Genomic DNA, 24288 nt, shown 5'->3' on the forward strand with positions numbered 1-24288 from the left:
CCAGAGAACTTACAGTGCTGAGAGAGAGAGAGAGTGCAGAAACACAGGAGAGGAGCAGTGTGATTAGAATGGTGCAGCTCAGGTCATCCACAGCTTTTGCTTAGATTTTTTTATTTTAAGGAGTAAAGCTTTTTCATTGTCAGTTTAATATTTGTCTGAGGAGAGGAGCAAGGAAAAAAGGCAGAAACACGTGCAGCTTCCATTCTTCTGAAAGGGTCTGTGCTTTATTAGGAGCTATAGCACCACACCCAGACCAGTGCAGTTTTGTGGGTGCCTGCTTTATTTTGTTAAGAATTTCTCATCTGGCAAACAACACCAAATTGAAAAATGCGGTAACAGGAAAGCAATGGGTAGAAACTGTAAATTGGAATGTTCACAATGGTGCTGTCTTACATGGGTGTGTTAGTGGCATGTGATGTTTACCATCTGTCCCCTGGAAAAGAAAAACATCCTGAGAAACAGGATGTACATTCGCCACACTCCTCCCTCTCAGTAAAAGTAAAAATGAGGAGATCTGGGCTGATTTAAAATACATTACTGAGATTAACATTCCTGGGTTTCTTTGATTTCAGTGTGACCCTCTGATTATTTATCTGTTACCACATCTCTGTTTTAATAAAGCATACTTTCCTCCTGGTAATATCTAGGTCAGACTTTCATGGTTCTCCCTGCACCACCACCTGCCTGGATTAGCAGACCACAAAGTAACAGCGGCCATTATTGCTGCTGGGGCCAAAATAATTAAGAGCTATCTCCCTACTAGGTGGAGAAGGGTATCCAAAACGATGCAGGAATATTCCTGGGGAAAAGGCACTAATTTCCTAGGACCCTGACCCTGTCATCAGCTCCTTCCAGGCAGAACCCTGCTTCCACGTGGAGCACATTGCAGGATCGACATCTAGCTGCTTGCTTAGCAAGCCTTACTGCCGTGCATAGGGTTAAGTTCAGGGCAGATGAAGGAATTTACCTCTAAGTTTGTTGGCAAGGCACTCTTCTCTGGAGCAATGAGTGAGGATAATTCATTAGGATGAGGTGCGTATTTCAGACTACGTCAATTTGCTGTCAGGGCAGGTGGCAGGCAGTGATGTACCACCGTCCTTATCCTTTAGGTTTCCATATCCGTACCAATAATTTATGACATGGCCCAAAGTCTCAAAGCAACATTGGGATTTATTATTTCTTTTGAAAAAGCTCACTCCACGGCCCAGATCTTATATGCAAAGTTTCATCCTGCATCTTATTTTGCATTGCTGAGTTATAACCCCCTAAATTACCAACAGAAGCCCTGGCAAATTCTTGCTAACAGCATTAATGGATGCTATTATAAGTCTACTGCTCGCTGGCACTGAACCTTCGCATCTCATCTCCATAAAGGGTCGCTGTCAACTTGAAAAATTGCATTTCTGTCTGAAAAAGCGATACTTTTGTTACAAATAATACCTCAGAGACAGTAACTGAAAGAGATAAGGCTAGGGTGGAATGTATTTAATACTATTCAGTTTGTTTACTTTGTGCTTTTGGTAGCACTTTGTGTCATGTCTGTTTCACTGTTATGCTGATGCACAGTTGTGCTTCCTGTCTCCTGTGCTAGCAAGATGACTTCCTTCCTGCACTGCTCTAGGGAGGATCTCATGCACTCTGTGTCCCAGGCCCTGTACCAATAACAGCAGCAAAGCTGAAGCTGAAAAGGCAGCAAGCAGGTGGAAATGTGCCCAGAGAGGAGGTGGAGTGGGAGGACAGGTGTGCTAGGCATGTTGCTCTTGAGTTGCTTTAAGAGATCTTTGTAATATTGCAGAAGAGCAGAAAAACCCTTAGAATATTATTGTACAGACCTTTTGTAAATGTCTGTGCATGCTGTTATTTAAAGGGGCTATATCAGGAATTTGCATTGTTTGAAACTGTCATTTTAAAAGATTTCAAATTGTCAGTGTATAACACTGTTGCTTTCTCTTGGGATGCCAAAGCTGTCCCTGCCAGGATCTGCGTCTAAACACAGAAGGAAGGATTCACACTTGGCATGAATCCTTTTCCATTAAAAAGGCAAATGACTGGCGAAGTGTTCTACTGACAGGCATTGGCTCCCTCCAGTTCTGCCAGCCTCCCCAGGAATCTGCTCAAGTGCCTCAGCCCACAAATGTGCTTGCACATGACAGGCATTTTGCGAACCAGTGAATAATCTCCCCTTCACCCCTCTTTTTATGCCAAAGTAAGTGGCTCTGTTTGGGCTGTGGCAGGCACCTGATTCATCCCAGCCTCTCATCGCCCCAGCCCCAGACTGTGCCTTTCTACAGACATACTGGGATGGTGGCTCAAATTAGAAGGCCAAGTTCGCCATCTTCTGGGGAAAACATGCAAGCTCCCTGAGAGACAAGGTGGGTGAGGTAATCTCTTTTAGTTAGTGGCCCAAGTTCTGTTGGTTAAAGAGAGAAATTTTCAAGCTACACAGAGCTCTTATTCAGGTCACTGCAAACAAGCTACCTGGACAGTTGGCACAAACGTATTCATTCATTCCTACCATTCATTCCCTGTCTCCTGTTCAGGGCTGGTTTAACCCATCACTGGGCCATAGGCAAACATACACCTCTAGGTCCCTCTACTGGCCAGCTAAACTAGCTGCTCCCAAGCAGGATGGATCCAGGTATATTAACCCTGTCCTGGCCAGTGTTCTATTAACCCAAGCATGTCTGGTTCCTGCTGCACAGCTGTTGCTTAGTTAATCCTCTCCTACCCAGGTCAGTGACTAGCTCCTGATGCACAGACACTGCCTTATTGACCCCCTTGTGTCTGCCCTGCCCAGGGCTTCCAGCCACTCCCCTCCCAGCTGGCTGCCCCATACGGGCACTCACTGCAGCTCTCTGTCCAATAGCAGTTCTTGAGGCTGTCACTGAGCGAGTCCGGTGTGCAGAGCAAAGGGGACAAGGTCTGCTGGAAGGGGAAACTCTGGTGCAGGAGCCAGCCCCATGGCAGCCGTGAGGAGGAACAGTGCTGACCAGCGTTCCCTCTAATTTTTCCCACCACGTGCGGAATGAATTTTGTTACGTGCACCAATATGGAGGTGATGGGTGACACATCACCTCTATATCGGTGCACATAACAAAATTCATGTGGCAGGGCTGGGGCTGAGGCGTTCAGAGTGTGGGAGGGTGCTCGGGGCTGGGGCAGAGGGTTGGGGTGTGCGGGGGGGTGAGGACTCCAGCTGGCGGTGCAGGCTCTGGGCTGGGGCCAAAGATGAGGGGCTCCGGGCTGGGGCAGAGGGTTTGGGTGCAGGCTGTGGCTGGGGGTGCAGGCTCTGGGGTGGGGCTGGGGCTGAGGAGTTTGGGGTGCAGGCTGCCCTGGGGCTACGCTGGGGAGAGAGGACTCCCCTAAGCTCTCTCTCCCCACAGCAGCACCTGGGCTGGAGGGGAGAGGTGCCTCTCCCTGCCGCGGCAGGTCCGGGGCTGGGGGACAGGCATCTCTCCCCGCTGCAGCCCTGAGCACCGGCAAGGCACTTAATAGGCTGCTGTGTGGCCAGGCAGCTTAGAGGGAACTTATGTGCTGACTGCCCCATTGTTCACTTAAATTTCACCTGGCTGCTCCTCCATCATGACAGATGGGCAGCTGGGCCAAATTTGAGTGTGTGGCAGTGCTGGTGCCCAGGGTCACAGCACCATTCAGGTTGCTCCCCCACCCCAAATTTGGGCCGCAGGCACATGCCTCCTTTGCCTATGCATTAATCTGACCCTGCTTCTGTTAGCATGTTCATGAGAGAGGTGTGATCTGAGGACAAAACCAGGCATTAAAGTCTGCTGTATTCTGGTGCTAGCTCTGGCGCTGCTATGCTCTGTAAACCTGGGCAAGCTGCAGACCCTCTCTGTGCGTGTATCCATCAAATGTGGGTTACCATCCTTACCTATCTATCTCATGGGCACAACATATCCATGGGTGTAAAACTCAGTATTCTTATTATGCACCAGTGCATCATTAATGTATTTCAGCAGCAGCTTCAGAAATGTCAGTGGGTATATGTGTACTTTGTCAGCCCAAGAAATGAAGAGTTACGAGAAGATGCTGCTGTGGCCACAGACCAAAGCAGGCGCCCCCTACATTTAAAGTGGCAATGACTGGAGGTGATAACTAGCAAGTGCACCTCTTTAGAGCACACGGAAAATCAGGAAATCCACAGTTGCTCGGCCCACCTAGTGATTATTTATTAATGGACTAATTAATTAGTTTTACTAGTGTATTATTCATTGATAAATATTCAGGCCATGATTTTAAGAAATGGATGCAGACAGTTAGGCTCCCAAATTGGCACCTAAGTAAGTGCCCTGATGTTCAAGGGCTGAGCACTTGGCATCACCCATTGTCTTTCAAATCATATTGGAAAAATCTGTTACTTGTCTCTAGCTTTTAATTTGTCTCTGCGGTTTGGGAGGAAGTATGGTCTAATGTGTAGTGCGTGGGACGTCAGACGTGCCGGCTTCATTGCCAGCTCTCTCACTGACTCCTTGTGTGGCCTTGGGCAACATTCCTTATGGCTTAATTTCAGACATGCCAAACCCGTGAAAAAAACACAGAAATTGGGCTTGTTTTTGGCTTAATTGGCTTGTGAGTTGCTTGCTGGTTAGTTTTTGGCTTATTGCTTGATTGGCTTGTAGCTTGTTGCTTTTTTTTTTTTTTTTTTGATCGGCTCCCAGCAAGCAGAGGGAAGGGGGGCGCAAGTAGGGGCAAGGCGGGGAGAGAGTCAGGGGTGCACAGTGGGCCCACCACAATCCCAGACTGCACGCCGGGGGATCTAGTCACATACAGCGTTGGGGTTCGTAGGCCTTGTTTTGGCCTTGTTTTGAAATGGGATTAGCTTGATTATTGGCTTATTGTGAAAGACGGGGTGCTTATTTACTGTGTGAAAGTTGGCAATTGTGCTCAATTTACTCATATGTGTAACTGGGACAATAATTCCCAATGTGCGTGCCTCTGAGATGTGTTTGTGAGGCTTAATTCATTGGTATTTTTTAAGTGATTGGCAATACCTGAATCAGTGCTATCATCACCCTATTAGTGCTAGGGTACAACATTTTAGGATGCAGCAGTAAGGGGACATATAGTATTGCCTTGTACTGGTACAGAGCTTGCTAGCATGGTGACATCTCTGATGTGCTTATTGGAAAGCAGAAAACCTATAGAAGCTTAAATTATATAACCTTAATCAAGTTACATCTAGTATGTGACAGCTCTTCAATAAGCAAGGCCCAAGCGGCGCTGGTATTAACCTTCTATATAAAAAGAAATCCGCCAACCACCTACCCAAAAGCTGCCCAGAAAGAAGAAGAAATGCACAGAGGTTAGTGTAATCACTATACCATTGTAATGAAAGTTTCTAATGCCAGCAAAGGTGCTGCGGTTGAAGGCAGTGGCACTTGTAGACAAGCTGGAAGCTAATCAGTCAGTCATTGGCATGGTGTTCAGAGCCAACCACCATGCAGAGCACAATCTGGCTCTCTTGGTAGTGAGAGTGCTTTCGTCTGAATGAGTTCTCTTCGGAAGGAGCTATTGTCCTCAAACGAGAGGACTGAAAAATCAGCGAGTCTCCCTCTTATAATAAAGGCCCCACACTACTTCAGTAACGTGAACGAACATGTTTAAGTGTCCTCATCAGGAACCCAAAAATCTATGCTGAGGGAGCTTACATCTTGAAAGGCAGTGTGATCAAGGGGTTGGAAAAGAGACTTCTGAGCCGGGACTTGGGTTCTAGTCCCCGCACTGCTAATGATTCATTAAGACCTTAGGCAAGTCACTTTACTATTCTATGCCTTAGTTAAGCCACCTGTATATTATTTCCCTGAATTAATTAGGGATTGTAAGGACTAAGACCCTTTTCTACATGCTAAAGAAGTGCAGACTGTCATTAATTAAAGACGGGCCTGAGCTGCGGTGTTCAGATCCAGAGTTTCTATTGGGCACATTATAGAACAAGGAGCCTACATGAAGCGTGGATCTAGATCTTGGGTCTCAGCTATTCTCTTTCCCCACAAAACAGCGTGAGGGAGTTTGAATGAGATTTTGCCTCAGGCCTATCTTTAATTACATCCACGAGATGGGAGAGGGCAGGAAAGATGAGACTCATTTGATCTGGAGCTTCACTCCAAAAGGAGGAAAGAGACAGCTAGAGGATAAGCTCTGTCTGAGTAAGAAAGGAACAAACCTGAACTCGCCACCCAACCAATACAGAGGGCAGGTGGCACAGCGAGACTGAGGGAACGTGTCTGGAGAGACGCGAATGTATTCAGAATAAACCTGAAGTCAATCAAGTAACAGTTTATTTTTTTCTTTTATTAAAAAGATTCATTTTACATGAAGATGTAACTTGGCCTTTTGGGGGTATAGACACCAGCTGTGGTACACACAGTTGCTATTGATTCTTTATCATCTAAATTTCTCTTCACACCTTTTTTTGTTCTGCAGGGAAGACAAAGCCTAAGACTATTAAACCCAACATAAGTGAGCTAAACCCACCCTCTTTTCTTTTCAGCCAGAAGGAGGAAATTACTTGCTACTAAAGATGTTCCAACCCAGTTACTTACAGTGAGCTGCTCAGACTAGTCATTTTGCAAATAGTAATATGGAGTCAATCAGAAGGGAATGCACTGCAGAATAATTGTCCTATTTCAAAACATTATCCTATAATAACAATCTGTAGCCTAGCTATGCCTCATTGAGAGGGAGAGAGAGATATGTACAGCATGCACCTCAGTACACACAGCTTCGAGAGAGAAGCACGCTTGTCGTCTGGTAACGCTGGAAGCCAGCCCATCAGCTAGCCTCAGTCTTTTCCTCCCTAATCTCAGGGCAGGGAAACAGCGTTCGCTCCACTGGCTGCTGCTATTTCCCATTACAACCCTTGCGATTAAGTCAGGCTCTGAGTCCTTAAATCCTTCTCTGAATGGGAGACCAGTTTTTGTTCAACAACATTAGTAAAATGCTTTTGGCACCAGAGCAAGTGCACCTTGAAGCATCTGCTTTTGGAAAGCTGTGTTATTACCTCCCCCTTCCCCACCCCCCAACAAAAAAAAAATCAAACCATTTTTAAATTTTGATTGGTAGAGAGAGAGAGAGAGATACCAGTCTGTAAGATATCAGAGCTCTATTTGTAATAGAGGAGAGTTCCTTTCCAGGTACAAATGGCAGGTGAAATTCACATCCCAGGCATTCATTTGTTTGCTACAGCAGAGAGTTGATCTCGGATCCTTCCCAGACCATCTAACATAGTGTCTAGGGTTTCTTTATTCAGCTCCACAGTCACTGAAGAGATCACAGGGCTATCCCCACACAAGGCAGCATCTTCCTGAATCTGAAGTAGAAATGTGGTTTGCACTCACATGAGACATCCACATATACATCCCCCTCCCCCACAATGTCTCCATTCGAATCAGAATTGATTGGAGATGGACTAAAAATAGCTGACCTACACCACAATTTCCCCTCCTGAAGGACCACAGCGTGCTCCCCAAATTGTGTACATCACCAGTGACATGCAGCTTCCTCTGTGGGAGAAGGCGACAATGAGTAAAGGGGAGGTTCTGACCAAGGATACCAGGGCAAAACCCTCTCTTACTAGAAATATCAATGGGCTCTTTAGAGTCCACACAGAATACACAGCTACCAGATTTTTCTCTCCCTGCCGAATATCTCCTCCAGAAGAGACCGCCCATCCCAACTCACTTTAATGGCTCTTGAAGAATGAGGGGTTGAGTAGACCCTCCTGGGATTTAAACTTTTATGTCCAGGGAGTCTAGCTATTTCCACCCCATCTCAGCGGATTGACATATCAGTGAGTGAGGTCTCTTCAAAGGCTACTGTGAGCCAAACACTATCTCCAGAATAATCTACTAAAGAGAGGGTGGGCTAAAGAGTGAATAACTGTCTTGGAGGAAGGGCAGATGGCACCTTATGATTTGCTAGGCTAATGCTGTCCCCATATTTCAGAGAACGCATGTTGTCCTCAGGCCCAGCAAGCTGGCTCCTCGTAACAGCAGAGCACCCTCCCATACTGCAAAGAGTCTGTCACGGTTTCCCCTCTAGACCTCATACATGCGGGTTCCAAGTATACTGCTCTCTTGCATTATTTCTGTTTGTGCCCATCTAGCAGCACGAGTAGCTTGTCACTAAACTCTTCTGTGCTGCCACAGAGAGTTCAGGTGCAAGAGAGTCAGTCACCTAGACACTATAACCCATGGAGGGTTGGAATCGATTAGCATTACCTTCAACTGTAGCAGGCATGTGGGGACTGCCATTCTGCCAATGCTGTCCGAGGACGTCTTGATGTCCACTCTCCAGTCCATATCAACCAGGTGAGGCAGGGAGACTGTAGGATTGAAAGTTACATGTTAGTTAAATTAATGACTTGGGCTTGTCCACATGCAGTGATTCCAGCCTTTGCAATGGGAGCCAGCGAACTGTTGCAGATCCCATTTCCATGCCGGAAAATTGCACTGAAACAAACCAAAGGCTTCTAATTTCAACAGAGGCACTTGGCACCTTCTGGTTCCCAATCAGCCCTCTGCTCTGCACACGCATAAGCGGCTGGCAGCTGGACACCCCCTCCCGTGGCAATGAAACAGCACACAAGGTTATCCCAGCACCCCACGCAAGGGTGGTAGCATGCAAGACAACCCTAGAAAGAGTGTAAAACAACTGGGGGAGGGGAGCAATAAGGTTCACTAACTCCCCTCTCCAAAGGCATCCCTCTTGCCTTATTGAACTGGCTTGCTGCCTGCAGCTTACAACCAGAATTTGAGCATGCCCTGATTTGAGCCCTACAGTGTGTCTCAAAGATAAATCATGTAGGAATGATCTGAAAACTAAACAATGTAAAGTACATGATTTCCACCCCCATGCCTGCTAGCAAAGGAACTCCAGGGTGCAGTGTATGTGCAAGGGGACATCCACCTCCCTGCGCCTGGCTAATTCATTAAAAGCACTGAGACACTTCCACTTGATGGATGACTAATGGACCTTATTTCTATTGGACTAGAGCTAACGAATTCAACAGCAATTCAATGCAAGACTCATGTACGTGCTTAAGAGGCCCCAAACACTATAAACCATTCAAGAGAATAAGGCTCTTTGAACTTGGCTGACAGTTCAATCATTTGTATATCTGTATACCCTAGGAGAGCAAAGGGTTACATCATCTCATCTGACGGAGTGCCCACAGCCTAGCTGTGTCTTTCAAGGTTATTAAGAGGTCAGAGGCTGTGCAAGCTTAAAAGCATCAATACTAAAGCAAGTCTGCCAAGGCAGCAGGATGATCACATGACTCACTGTGTGTCCAAACTGGAGAAGCTACTGATACATGAAAAGCCTTGGAAAATAACTACAAACTGCATTCCAAAGCAAACTGTTTTCCCATCCCACAAAAATATAAATAAATAAATAAATTTCCCATTCACCACCTGGAGGAAACTGAGACCTTTCAAGGAAAAGCAAAGAGAGACCCCAAAACAGCCAGGTGGTCAGGGGACTCACCTGCAATGGGAGAGCCAAGTTCAAGCACTGACTCAGCCCAGTGTGGAGTCTGCTCTTGCCATCTGTCCCCAGAGCTGAACCCCAGGACGCAGTGCAGCCTTGGGTGGCAAGCGCTTGTCTTTGGAAGCCATGCCCAGTTACAGTCCAGTGTTTGGCAGCATTCACAACACAATGTAAGATGCATCTGTTTAGTCTTGTCTTTTAATTGGCAAGGGAGTCACTGCCGGTAGATTTGGAGGCCCAGGAAACTGTCCTAATTTTTATGAGCATGTCAATCGACCATTCAGAATGTTTGTTGTTCCAATCATCATATCTGCCCCTCTGTAATGCATAATCCACCATTTCCCAGAAAATAATCTCTCTTTCCAACAGGATATTCCACCATGTTCAGCAGTTAGTACTAGGTTAAAATAACGGCCAGAAGCCCTAGAGCAGGGATTCCTGAACGTGGTCCAAGGGCCACCAGCAGCCAGGAGAGCCATTGCTGATAGGCCATGGAGAGTTGGTTGGGCACATGGCGCTAGCTCATCTCATTTCCTAGATCATATTGCAATGTGAAGATATGTGCAAAAGCACGGTTAGGACAATATTTAGTGTAAGCAATTGCTGTAATTGCCAGTGATGTTATGCAACCATGGAACAACCTCTCCCCACGATTTGTATTTTATCAAGATGTTTAAAAACCCCTTCCCTAACGATTTTCTTACAGCAGTGTTTTCCCAGAGTGTTCGGGAAAACACTCCACTGCCCTCCACCCCTACCCCATTGGGAGGGGCAAGGAGGGCCCACACTGGCCTCGAGTTGTTCTCTAGATTGTCAGCTTGCTTTTGAAAGAAAACTCTTTCAAATAAAAGCTTTAAAAAAACAGTGTAGCAAGTGTAATCAATGCAGACATCTGCTTGAGTTTGCAGACAGCCTGAAAAAATGTCTCTGAGGCGTGAACTGTCCAGGCACTTAAAAGGGGGCTAATTCAGATGCCAGTGACGATGTTTTAATTGTCAGCATTGTTAACTGTTCACTAAACACCAAAGCATGTGAGAAGGCCGAGGAATTGTACTATAAAGATCTATGCTAGTGTTTTCTATACCATGTGGGAGTGGGGGGCTAGAGAGCAAGGACAGTTTGGGATGGCACTGAAGATGTATACACTGAAATACATAAGCCCTTGACAATCCATGGGAAGGTTGCAGGGTGGGGACAACATTGGTTTCGTTTCCTGAAGGGGGGCTCAGTTTTCAAAGAAGTTTGGCAAACACCATTTTAGTATACCTCAGAGTTTTACATTTAAAGGTCTCGCTAATCATTTTGGAAATATTCATAGCCTTAAAATGCAACCTGCTACTTACTCTGACTTGATTGTGCTTCACTCCTCCAGACAGAGCTGTGAAAGGGAAGAGAAAAAAAAAAATGATCAGGGCTTTAAAAGAGATTACAGCAGCAGTGCAGAACAGGGATGGTGAGTAGGGTGGCTCCTTTCTGAAGGATCAGTCAGAAAAAATGGGTGGAGATATGAGACTACCCATAGCAGGTGGCAACTTTATTGTACCAACTGGAAGAGTTGATGGGGTGAAGAAACTAGAACAAAGGGGAAGGTTGGCCCGGGGTATTCAAGACAAAATTGATTTGCCATCAGAAACTCAGTGCAATTTACTGATGACCTGTACATTTATCTTCAGGCTCCACAGCACAAGCTTTAATCTTTAAATTTTCTCCCTTACCTGTGAGACAGTCTGATAGGTGGTAATAATGGGCCATTAGTGAAGGCACTAGTCTGGGATTTAAGTGACAGAGGTTCAATTCCCTGCTCTACCACATGCTTCCTTGGGCTAGTCACTTGGGCCCAGATCACAAAAGGATGTAGGTGTTGCAATACCTTTTAGATGCCTAGAAAACCACAGGAACAACACTGCAATCCGCAACACCTGAGTTAGGTGCCATGGGGCCCATAAAATGAATGGGGGAGAGAGAGAGAGATGCCTTTGAACTAGATCCACAAAAGCCAGTGCATTAGATGGGGAGCCACCTAAGCCCCACCCCTCTCACAGAGATAGGCACTATATATGGGCTGCAGGGAGGCACCTATCTTTGCTAGTGATCTGCAACCAGGAACCCCTCTGCTGGAATCATATGACTTAAGTGCCTAAGTCATTTCTTGTGAAAATGAGTTAGGTGCTTGACTCTGTCCACATAAAACAGCTGAAGGAGGATGGAAAGGTGGTACTACCCCCCCTTACAATTTATCCCAGGTGAGTGCTCTCACCAGAGTCATGTGGGAGACCCAAGTTCAATTCCACCCCTCTGCTTGAAGGACACAAAGGATTTTAACAGAGGTCTCCCACCTCTCAGGAGAATGCTCTAACCACTGAGCTATAGGATATTCTAACACAGGGCTCCCTCAGTCTCTCCTGTTGAAGCTGTTCCACTGTGTATAAATAAAAGTGACTGGAGCAGGGGAACTAGAACCTGGATCTCCCACCCAGAACTACAGAGTCACGCATTCTCTCTCTCTCTCTTGCCAACCCAATGACTCAGAGCTTGAGAAAATCCCATAGATCAGTGGTTAAGAGTGCACGGATTGCTCTGGGGCTTAGATGGAAGTCTGGATGCCTAGAAGGAAGAAGCAGTGCATGTGCTCAGAGGCACAAACTCAGGCCCTGCGGGAAGTGTTACCCTGAAAATTTAGGCTGAGTTTACCCAAGTGAGTTTAGATGCCTACATGATTTGGCGAGAGTTTTGTGGATCACAGTGAAGACTGAAACTGGGGTTTAGGCACCTTAATACCTTTGTGGATCTGGGTCTTTATTTGTCTCAGTCTCAGTCCCCTCTGTAACGCCGGGAAAGTAGTACTTGCTCTCAGGGGTGTTGTGAGGATAAATACATTAAAGATTGAGGTGCTCAGACACCATGGTAATGGAGGCTAGATAACTACCATCGACAGAGGGAGGGCTTGTCCCCTACCGCCATGTTTCTCAATCTTTTTGATACCAGGGTCCGGCTTGAAGCCTTCCTAAATTGTATCAGGGAGATCTCAGGGACCTGTTGTTGAAAAAACCCTGCCTTAACCCTTCCTAAACTCTTGGGGAAAACCTTAGCACGCATTCCAGGGGATAATCTACCATTCTATTGCAGGAAGTACCGTATTACATTACATCCCTCCCCCGCCCCATGGTGCTCAATGACTGTGGCAAAGGCTCACACCATTACCCCTTAGAATGCTGAGGTGTTCCAGACTGCCAGCCATGTGAATACTTGGTATGTCTAACACCCTCTTGCTTTACATCCAAATGAAAATCAAATGGCAAGCACTTACACATTTTCCAAAATTATCTTGGTCAGGAGGTTTTTTAGACTCTGGTGGAAGTTCTCTGGGAAAAGAGAGAGAATTTCTTCCGCAGATGACAGGCCCCGATACACAATGTGCCTGGTGAGGTTGTGCAAGCAGCAGACCAGCTGCAGGAAAGGAACAGATAATGGAAAAGAAGCTGAAGTGATGAAGGGTACCACATACTGCACGGGGAATGACTTAATGACTTCAGATGGGGTGCAGGGCAGTGTACGTTCATAGGCCAAGCTCCAGCAATCAGATGCACGCTGGCAGGCCCTCATGGAGCCAACTGCAAAATCAGTCATATAATTTCATTTTATGTAAGGAATGACAGCCCTTGATACGTGCTGCTCACAATCCACTGTACTCCAACCTGCACTCTCCAAACACAGACAACTCCAGCTACCTGTTCAAGATTCTGGGTCATGTCACCCAACTAAGTACTAAGCCCTTTACTAAGTACTATAATTATAACTACTGCCCCAGGGCTTTCAAAAACAGACAGGGCCCAGTCTTCAGTGGTGCTGAGCCTCTGGAGAGCCCTCTGACTTCAATCTGAGAAAGTCAGGTCCTAATTGCTCATATTACTACTTTACAGAAGAAACTACATTTAAGGATGAACTGGACACATGAAGTTACAGAAACTGGAAGCAGAATATGCTTATTGGGTTACCTTGCCCATCCCACTGCTGATGAAGGTTTGCGTCCTATAGTATTCCTACCTATATTTTGTACTGGTTGTTCAGCCTTGGGAAAACGGAAAATCAATGGGACTTGATCTCCGAAGTCACTTAAGCAATTTTGAATATTTTAACCCTAAATCTTGAAAAAAAATACGCTCGTTAGCATGATTTAGGCCCAAATCTTGCATGGTGTTCTATAGGACACAGGTGTCTGTGCCAGCTGATCCGGATGTAGGACTGGGGTTTTAGCCATGGGCAGCAACTCAGTTTGAACAGAGCAAGTTTTAAAGCCATATTTTCACTCAACTCATAGAATGAAACACAATGTATTAAAAACCTTGGCTAGGTAAATGGAGGAGGGAAAAAAACCTGTTTGGATTGTACCCAGTGCTTTCTTAACTTACTGCATGAAATAATTCAGAGTGGCTTTTAAAGGCACTTAATGTTTGTTCGTACACTGCCACAATTGCTTCATTATATTTAAGCACTTTAGATCTTTAAGGGGCTTTGCTAACATTGACCCGATTCATGACCCCTGCGGGAAGTTAGATGAATATATATTGAATTTGTATCCATTTTGACTGAGCAGAATTTCCCATTTTGTGCTCAAGTATCTGTGAGAACGTCCTGTCCTCACAGGCCAACACAGAGCCCCAGTGGAGTTCTGAGCCAGCCTGACTGCAGCACTGAGGACTTTGTACTGCCTCATTAGCCATCTCAGTGAAAGCAAATTATTAACTAACTGCTTTTAGTTTCAAAATCTGCTTCTCACCAGTGTTTGGCTGCTTGTGAAGAGAGGAGCCAGAGGGAAAAGCACCTGTTACATGCAGGCCCTGTCAATAAGACTGTATTGTCATTGCTCTTACTTGAGCTGCTTCTTCTGATGTCACAGACAGATTGGAACAGGTGCTGTCAATCAATCTGCTTGAGCCTCTTGTTGAGCTAGAAAAGCACTCTTGGCATAGTTGTCTAACTACGTCCTTTGAGGAAGCCTGGAAAATAATGAGCGCGGGGTTCAGAAACCATTGTTTATATGCAGAGAAACCAGCGAGTACTTCTATAGTGTTTTATAACTGCAAAGCACTGAACTAATAACTACTTACGCTTCAAAACTCCCCTGTGCAACAGGTTGGCATTATACTAATTTTGCAGACAGAGAAGTGACTTGCCTGAGGCCACATAGGGAGTTGGTGGCAGGAGCAGAATTGGAATTTAGGAGCACCAGGCTCCGAATCCTGTGTTCAGATCATACTGTGTTGCTGAATTATTTATGTGTGTTTTCAAAAATGGAATCTCCCCCTCCCCCCTTTTTTTTAATCCTTAAAAGAGCGACAAATTAAATCAGTCCTACAAATCCTGTTACAATGCTACCTGACCACACCAACCAGGAAGAAAATACTGCTTGAAAGGATGGGGGCAGGGGTGTCATTTATTAATACAGAAGCTTTCATTTTTCATTCTTCTGGTTCTGTCCTTAAGAGGCGACAGGGCTTGTAGAGCTCATTTATGTGCATGGAATTGATCCACCATGAGGAGACAGCATTTTTTGAATGCATCACCAATTTAAAACCTCCTCTCCCTTGTCTCCAAAGTTTGCATAAATGACTACATACAGTTCATCTCTATAAGCAGCAGCTTCCAAAGTGTTGAGCCCAGGAAGAGAAACACCATTTAAGGCTCAAATACTTTTCATTCTCTCTTTTTATTAGTCACATTTAGCTGGCATATTTCTTCCTAAACTGCTTTACAAGCTCTATCCAGGGATCAGTGAAATGCAGCCACCTCTTGGGCAGAATTCAGCAGTTGTTTAACAGTACAGGGATTTTAAAAAGCAAACATCATCATGCTAACTTAGTACATTTGTGTCTTTTTTTTTTTTTTTACCTTCAATAAGATCTGCAGAGCTGCAAACTGCTCTTCTCTCACTGCAGCCATCTTTACTCTACCATGTGACTCTATCATGTGACTGCAGACACTAGAAATCGCAAGAGGTCAGTTTAAGTCATATGATTAGAGCTTCAGTTGCCTGGCATTCTGGAAGTTGTAGTTGTAGCTGCAGCCTGATGGAGAATAAAAATATTGGTGATTATTTTCATCTGAAGCCATTTAAAAAATGTAATGGCTCAAACAGATAGTTCCTGGCATGGTTTTTTAACAGGATATTGCTGAAGGCGTACGGGTAGCTTTACTTACATGAATAATTCCTAGTGAAGTCACTGAGACTGCTCACATGAGTAAAATTACTCATGTGAGTGTTTGCAGAACGGAGGCCTCGCTTTGTAAAGGGGCACTGTCAATTTAAATTTGGCTCAAGGTTTGGCTGTTGTAGAAACAAGCCATTGTGAAGCCCAACACCAACAAAAATATTTCCACAAATGTAAAAACAAAAGCCAAAACCTCCAACAAAAGCAATTGTTTAAGTAAATAAACATTCCCTTGCTGAATTTCACACCCAAATTTTACAGCACTAAAGGCTGAAAAATGAAACTTATTCTAAATTACCAAAACTCAGAGGATTCATTGATTCTCATTGTCCATTTTGCACAGAGACTGTTTTCTGCTTCCGTATCCCTGGCAGATCCCATACCTTTCTCTAAAACTATGCTACTGTATGTGATCGCAAATGTCCCTGAGCTAAAGCTCTGTATAGGAGTTTGTACTTGCTCTGTGTCCTTCATTCAAGAATCTCAAAGTTGTATAGAAACGTTAACTTTATGTAAGCACTGTAGCACCCCTGTGAGGTATGTGAGATGCACTGTCCCTTTGTGTTGTTTTTATTACTGTAGCCAATTTACAGCTGAGTAATCCTACTTAGATTGTAAGCACTATCTTTTTGTTCTGTGTTCGTACAGCGCCTAGCACAACGGGGTCCGGGTCCATGACTAGGCTCCTAGGCACTATGATAATATACATAATAATTAAATAATACTAATATTAATAAATATAGGGGCAGGGAAAGGTTAAATGATTTGCTCCTGGTCACATGGTGAGCTAGTGACCCTGTTGGGAGTGGACTGATGCACTGGGGGCTAGGAACACTTGTGCACAGGGGCTCGGGAAGGATTCAGAAGTTTTCCCACAATATGTCATGAACTAATTCCTAAAGCGGTTCAATTTAGTGGGGTGCTAAGGCCCCTGGGATATGTCCCTCAAAAATCCTAGTGCCGAGCCTGTATAATCGCAGCTACACGGGTATGAGTTGTGTGCAACTCTGCAGTGCGACTGCTTGGAGGCGGGGTCAGCAAGCACGGCTCTGCGTGCATGTGAGCCACCAGTTGGGTACACTCCACAGTGCAGACATACCCTAAGACCTAATAGTCCTGACTTCAAGTCCTCTGATCTAATCACTAGCCTACACTCCCTCCCAAAGCTCCAAGTATCTTCTCTATATGGGTATTTTCCACTGAATGCATCCGATGAAGTGAGCTGTAGCTCACGAAAGCTTATGCTCAAATAAATTTGTTAGTCTGTATTCGCAAAAAGAACAGGAGTACTTGTGGCACCTTAGAGACTAACACGGCTGCTACTCAGAAACTTCTCTATAGTGGATGCATAGTCTGGAGAAAGATGATCTAAGGGTTTGATCCTGGGAGGTGCTGAGTACCCATTATCTTCAGCTGCTGGAAGCTGAAAGCATAGGGTTTACCACTGTATTACTGCAATGGTATGGACCTTTATTCTAGGATACTGTTATATTTTCCCCTGAGAAGGGAAATTTACATAAATCCTCTTTCAGTGAAAGAAACAGTCTCCTTTTGTCCCGTGTAATTCACCACACATCAAGTACTTTGCATTTTGCACAATCCAAGGACCTTCCCCAACCCCACGTCTCTGCCACACCACTGGCATCTCAATTTTCATTTGCATTGCTCCTCTGCAAATGAAAGAATAAATTGAAGCAGTGTAAATGTGCAAGTGTTATTTGCAGCATGATTGACAGCGCTTGGCGAGGGGAAAGGGCTTCTGCTTGCAGAGGAACTGATTTCACTTTCACATGCTGGGAACCCTTCAAGGGCAGAAGAATCTGAAGGGAGAGGAGTTTATTTTCTATCATTTTTCATGAGCAACCGGAAATGAGACTCTGGGGGGAGCTATTTCAGGGTATGAGTTTACCAGCTGTGGCCTCTTGAAATTAATGAATATGATCGATCAGCTTAGAGAGGCACAATATGTTTGTGCTGCTGTTACCATTAAATTAACCTATTATAGGTAGTATATTATGTAAAGCTGCCTTACAGATCCATTCCAATGGAGGCACTCTCTCTGGAGTACTGACATGCTGTTGTGTAGGATGGAATGGGAGACAGACGTGACCTGATTGTTCAGCCAGGTAGTCCCATTACACAGCCCAGTTCATAGATCTACGCTGATCAGCCAGGGAACACAAGCTGTGATCAGATTATGGGAACTGCCACATCAGCTGTCCTTCCCCAAGGTGATATACTTGAGCTATTCTGGGAAAAAGTCTGGCCCTAGGGTTGCCAGGTGCCTGTTTTTTTTTTTTTTACCAGAACGCTGACCGGGCCGTTAAAAGTCCGGTTGGCGCTGGGCTGACAGGCACCCTACCTGGCTCCCAGAAGTGGCGACATGTCCCTCAGCTCCTAAGCGGAGGGATGGCCATGGGGGGCTCTGTGTGCTGTCCTCGCCCGGCTTTGAGCGCCGGCTCCGTAGCTCCCGTTGGTCGCGAGGCGGCACCTGTGGGCGGAGGCAGTATGCAGAGCCGCCTGGATGCACCTCTGCCTAGGAGCAGAGGGACATGTCGCGGCTTGCGGGGAGCTGCCCGAGGTGAGTGCTGCCCGCAGCCCAAAACCCTGACCCACTTGTCTAAGGAGTTAATTACACAAAGTGACCTGCCAGTCGAACAAACAGGAAGAGAGGTGGAGAGATGGAAAGGAGGGGTTTAGATGACTATCCTGAGCATCAAGGAGTCTGTGGCAAGAGAGAACATTTACTTGTGAGTCAGATATTCGGAACAAAGATATTGCCTGCCAGTAAACACAGCTGGAATTCTATTGCATTCGTGCTCCAACTGCTACTATGCACGCGCCTCCTACTGTCAAAATTTCCTCACTGTAGGGGCCTTCTAATGATGGGGGAACAATGACATGTTTGATTTAATATAAAAATTGAATTAGTGGATAGCTCAGAAGTGGTCAAAAGCAGATAACGGTGCTCAGGAAATATGCTGTATGTGGGGTAAGTGGCCTTTTTTTATTTGTAGTTTTTCCCTTCTCCTTCTTGGCAGCCTCAAGGAACAAGAGCCAGAACCAGATTTTCCCGTGTAATGGTTGGGGCAGAACCATGTTTAAACCATTGTGTCTCATCATTTTGCAGAAGGATGGTTCCAGTGGTTGGGATGCTAGCCTGGGACTTGGGAGACTGGGAGCAGGGATTTCCTCTCTTCCACTGACTTCCTCTGTGATCTTGGGCAAGTCCCTTAGCTTTTCTGAGCCTCAGTTCCCCATCTGTGCAATGTGGATGATAGAACTTCTCTACCTCCCGGGGGGATTGTGAGGTTAAATTCATGAATGAATGTGAGTCTCTCTGATACTATGGTAATAGGCTTTAAATAGATTCTGTAAGCTGGTGCTTCCTGAATTCAGGACCTCCCCAGAGAGTGCAGAATTTCTGAGTTGCTTGTTCCCTTGTATCCCCTACATGGTGAATCCCCCATGCTGCAATGAACTCCGTTTGAGCTCCCCATTGACATCAGTGGGGTTTCATGTGGGCACAGAGGTCCACTGACAAGTTCATTGGTCAGGGCCTAGATAAGTGTAGGCAGAGGCATGGGGTAGCAACTATTAAATTTCAAGGTGGAGTTTTCTGGTGAGAAGTGGAAGGTTGTTCTTCATTAGGCCTTCCACTTAACTCTCACAGCAGGTACAGTTAGATACTGCCTAATATCTTATCAGGCTGGGCCACATTTCATATGTGAGCATAATGGTTGTGCCCACATGGACCCCAGTGAAGTAAAAAAATCCTAGTTATTAGTGCAATATGGGCAAGGGCATGTGTAAGCTAACATCCATATGGGATTACCCTGCTCTCATGGTTTATGTATCATGCTCTCAGCTGGACCATGAAGGAATTAAGCCTTTCCATTGAGTGGAGGGGAACAACTCAACGTGTAGGGAAGACTGCCTCTTGCAAAGGAAAAAAACGGATTTGTGCCCCTTTTTGCTTCTTCATAATGGACGAAAAAGGCCTGAAAGCCTGTTGTAAAAAAACCAACAAACCAAAACCAAACCACGCCTCCAAGAAACAAAAAACCTAAACAAACCAACCTTTCAATCCTTCTTTATTCATCATAAAGAAGCAAAAACAAAGGACGAAATCTAGTTTTTAAAAATTTTGGGCCAGCCACCTTTAACCTTTGTCAGGTTCTAGAGAGAAGCCCATAGCTCTGGCTTGTTTTGGAAGATGCAGCTGACAGCTGGGCCTCAGTAACAGAAACTCATAAGACATTAAGGGTTTGGTTGGGAGACTCCAGGAAATGAGTTAAGCTCCTGTGTACTATGGAGCCTGTGTTTGGGAGCAGTGGTCCCTTCTTTATATACTTCTTGCTTGAAGGCAGGCCTGTGCTATTGAGCTACATCCTGCTTGTGTGGTTAATTTCTCTGTTGCTTTGGAAAAATGACCCCTGAAGACCTGATTTTGGTCTTAAAGAGAAAGAGACATCTTTGTTTAAGCTGCTTTCATATTGCTTGCTTCTTTTAAAGGGTGAGCATTTTGTTAGCAATAAATGGTGTGACAGGCGGGCAGAATTGTAGAAAAGACATGTTTATTGGTGGCCAACTTATATTGCTGAGTTCCAGGTGTCATGCCAAAATGGATCCATCTTGAAACCTAGCCATCTTTCTCTAGTCCCACTTATGTTTCAATACTGGGCAGCCCCTCTTACAAACCCATTTTGAAAATACAGTCTAGTGTGGGCAAGGGCATGCCTGCCTTGGGGAAGAGATTTTGGTACACTCTGCGTAGGCCAAAGACAACAGTAAAGGGAGGATAAATTTCAGCTTCTCTGTGTCCTGGCCCTGACTCAGTTGGCTCTGGTTAAAAGTTGGCTTTTAACAAAACCTGATTTCTCTGTTTGTTCCACGTAAGCGGCCACATGGGCAGTCATCCAGCCTCTCCAGAGACTACAACAGCCCTCTGTGACTGTTGTGACTACGGACATAGAGTCCTAGCAGCCCAGGGAGGGCGCATGCATAAGGAGTGCAAGACCAAGATACAAGCAGCTTTAAGACCGTTAACATCTAGAGAAGCATCTCCGTTCAACTTTAAATATTATCAAAAACTACCTCAGCTATGCCCTAGACCAGAGGTGGGCAAACTATGGCCTGTGGGCCACATCTGGCCCGCAGAATCGTCCTGCCCAGCCCTTGAGCTCCCGGCCCAGGAGGCTAGCCCCCGGCCCCTCCCCCACTGTCCTTCTCCCCCCCCAAGTGACGCCGCCATACGGGCAGCCCAGCTTGCACACGCCCACCTCCCAGGCTTTCCAATAAGCCAGTCCTGCTGCTCTGAGCGGCCTGGTAAGGGGGTGGGGGGGTGGTTGGATAAGGGGCAGAGGTCCCGGGGGGCAGTCAGGGGATAGGGAGCAGTTGGATGGGGTGGAGGTTCTGGGAGGGGGTGGTAAGGGGATGGGGAGCAGGGGGGGCATTGGATAGGGGTTGGGGTCCCGGGGGGTAGATAGGGGTTGGGACAGTCAGGGGACGGGAACAGCAGGGGTTGGATAGGCGTGGGAGTCTCGGAGGGCCTGTCGGGGGTGGGGATAGGGGTTGGGGCAGTCCAGGGACGGGGGGGTGGGGTGGTGGTGGTTGGATAAGGGGTGGGGTCCTGGGGGGGCGGTTAGGGTCAGGAGGTCCTGGGACGGCGCGGCGAGGGGACAAGGAGAAGGGGGGTTTGGATGGGCTGGGGGTTCTGACGGGGGCAGTCAGGGGGTGGGAAGTGGGAGGGGGCGGATGGGGGCAGGGGCCAGGCTGTTTGGGGAGGCACAGCCTTCCCCACCCAGCCCTCCATATGGTTTCGCAACCCCGATGTGGCCCTCGGGCCAAAAAGTTTGCCCACCCCTGCCCTAGACAGAGAGGAAAGACAGTAGCCAGGGCCCTGGCACCTGACTAACAAAAGCTACTGCTAGAACTGTGTATGTTCTCATTGATCTCACCAGTCATGAGAATGTACATATCGAGAAGCAAATATAGGTTTATGGCATTTAAAGAACAGAAGCAAAACATTGGTTGCAAAATGGACAGAGAGGAAAATGACTAAAGGAAGAAACAGGATGTCAAAATTGCTTATTAGTGTGTGTGAGTCTTTTCTAGGATTTCGAAAGACTTTGACTTGAACAGCAAATGTAGCTGGTTTATTTAAAAGTTTATTACAGATAATAATTATAAGTTTTGGGAAACCAAAATAGCAATCTCAACAAGTCCATGTATAGGGTCCTAAACAGTCTCTAGGTCACATGTCTGAATGCTCTCTGCCTGCTTCTTAGTTGCACTCAAGCATATTAAACATAAGCTAGTATGCAACATAAAGATGCACCCCAGCCCTCAATTCTGCAATGATGGCAGATATTAGTGGTTCTGTGAATGGACCCAGCAGTCCACCCGCGCAGAGATCATTGCAGGATTGGGGCTCTAGTGTGTAATTTATCTTGCATTCAAACACATACCTTTCTCCAGTGCTTTCAGTTGATAGTGATTTTTTTAAGTTAACAGTGCTGTTGAAAACACAGCACAAGTGAATAGCTTAAATATCAAATGATCTTCTTCTTTATTTGTATTGCTGTTGTGCCGAGGAGCCCCAATCACAGACCAGGGCTCCGTGGTGCTAGGTGCTGTACAAACACAGAACAAAAAGACAGCTCCTACCCTAAAGAGCTTCCAGCCTATACACTTTTTAACTGAAGATAAAATTCACCAGAAAAGGTAACAATTAGGGTTTTTGCTATTATCCCCTAATATGCAAGTAAGAAAACCAGTCAAGCCTGTCAGATGGGTTTACAAAAAATGATTGTTTGTTAATCACTGGCAGTCACTGGGCCAGATCCTCAGCTGGTATAAACTGGCAGTTTGTCAATGGAGCTCTGCTGATGTTCACAAGATGACAGTGTGGTGCAGTGTGTTTGGTGCTGTACAAATGAAGAGATGGTTCCTGCCTTGAGGAGGTTATAATCAAGAACCTGATCTTTTTTTGATTCAGGAGCTCCAGCATTGGGCTTTTCTGTTAGTGCAATAGCTAGAGCACCAGACTGCGAGTCACCTGAGTTGGGTTCTATCCCCAGCCCGACCATAGACTGGCTGTGTGATGTAAGGCACAAATTTTCTGCTTCAGGTTCCTCATAGGTAACTGCTTCTGCTTATCCACCTTTGTGCAGCACTGTACAATCTATAGCTGGAAAGCCCAATACAAGTGCTAAGTATTATTGCTGTTTATTATTAAATGAACCATGAAGAATATAAAAATATTGAAAAGCAATACAAATAAGACTACTTGACAGTTGCCTTTGAATGTGTATTGATTTTAAGATCCTTGTGGGCATGAAAACAAGGCTTTTGCATTTAGCACCTTGACACAGAATTTTTGTTATTGTAATGCAGACTCATCGATTGGTGTTGAATGATTCAGGAAAGCTTCCCTATTGATTACTGTTGCTGACAGATAATTCTTGCCTTGAGGACTTGTCTACATGAGACTTCACACCCTCAAAAAAAAAAAATTCCCACGGTTGTTGCTTTTGGTACAACTCCACTGATTATTGCCATGGTGGGAGTGCTAGTGTAGACATGTCACTAGCATTTTAAACACTGTGGACCTGATTTTCCATTGCCCTGTACCTTGTGTGGTCATTTACACAGTGCAGAATGAGTGAAAAATGCTACTGAGTCTGAAAGGTAGAATTTTGTTCCTACTTTGCACTGGTGTAAATAACTAAACGAGATGCAGGGCAATGGAGAATTGGGCTCTGTGTTGACTATACCAGCTTTGATTTAGAGTTTGGGCCCCATCTCTAGTCATTAAATATATCTCATCCTAACAACCTTTCTACTCTTCTTGTTGAGTACACAGAGAAAGGCCCGGATTGTAGTTTTGTTTAGTTTCACACCCTGGTTTGTCCTCTTCATCCTTACAAAATCTTCTGTCATCTTTAAAATGGCTAAGTTTTCCCTCTTGCTCTGGCGTCTCAGCTGAAGCACCTGGTGCCTTTTAAGATTCACTTGCTGACATTTGAGGCTCTCGTGATGGGAGTGCTAATGTCTCTGAGGACACCATCTGTCAAGGCTGATTCCTCACTTCGGCACTTTGAGTGCAGAAGATGGGGTCCCACAAGGATTTGAAAAATTAATACTTCCCATGCCAGGCTTGTATTAAACTCCCAAGGTTACAGCTTTTCTCTGACCTTGGCTTGGTAAACACTGCCACCACCCAAATCCAAAACCCCTCTTTTGGAAGGGACACTTGGGAAAACCCAGGCAGGCACACTTGGGAATTCCTTCCTGTGGGGTACCCTCAAGCCCTTTCAACCTCCCTCTGGGGAAGAGCTGAGAAAGAAAACAAAGGAAACTAGCTGTTGCCACCATCTAATTAAACAACATGTGCACAAACCTCTTAGGACACCAAATACCCAATCCTGGTCTTAAAAAAGTTAAATTTTATTAAAAACAAAAGAAAGAAAATACATCTGGAACTTAGGCTTTTGCTAGATTTTAAAAGAGCAATTCCAAAAATGAAGGACCCAAAATAGCTTTCTTGGGGGTTCAGCTTAAAGGTTCC

The 24288-nt window shown here is 45.6% G+C and overlaps 1 protein-coding gene across 4 annotated transcripts; it reads right to left on the reverse strand.

Annotated features, from left to right (window-relative positions):
• Nucleotides 1-6288: 6288 nt before the first annotated feature.
• On the reverse strand, nt 6289-15553 carry COMMD9 (COMM domain containing 9). 4 transcript variants are annotated; one of them, XM_037900056.2, is made up of 7 exons: nt 15397-15553; nt 14379-14504; nt 12815-12954; nt 10851-10885; nt 8238-8341; nt 7446-7520; nt 6289-7327 (listed from the first exon to the last, which is right to left on the reverse strand). In XM_037900056.2, exons 1-7 carry the CDS (start codon nt 15472-15474, stop codon nt 7187-7189), a joined length of 699 nt encoding a protein of 232 aa, XP_037755984.1. In that variant the 5' UTR covers nt 15475-15553; the 3' UTR covers nt 6289-7186. The 4 variants fall into 4 exon arrangements, with proteins under 4 accessions (XP_037755984.1, XP_027673462.2, XP_007055301.2 ...); XM_027817661.3 differs by having other exon boundaries at nt 7442-7520; XM_043549154.1 differs by having other exon boundaries at nt 7273-7363; nt 7405-7520.
• Nucleotides 15554-24288: the final 8735 nt, after the last annotated feature.

Source organism: Chelonia mydas, chromosome 6 (assembly GCF_015237465.2).
Source record: "Chelonia mydas isolate rCheMyd1 chromosome 6, rCheMyd1.pri.v2, whole genome shotgun sequence".
NCBI lineage: Eukaryota > Metazoa > Chordata > Testudines > Cheloniidae > Chelonia > Chelonia mydas.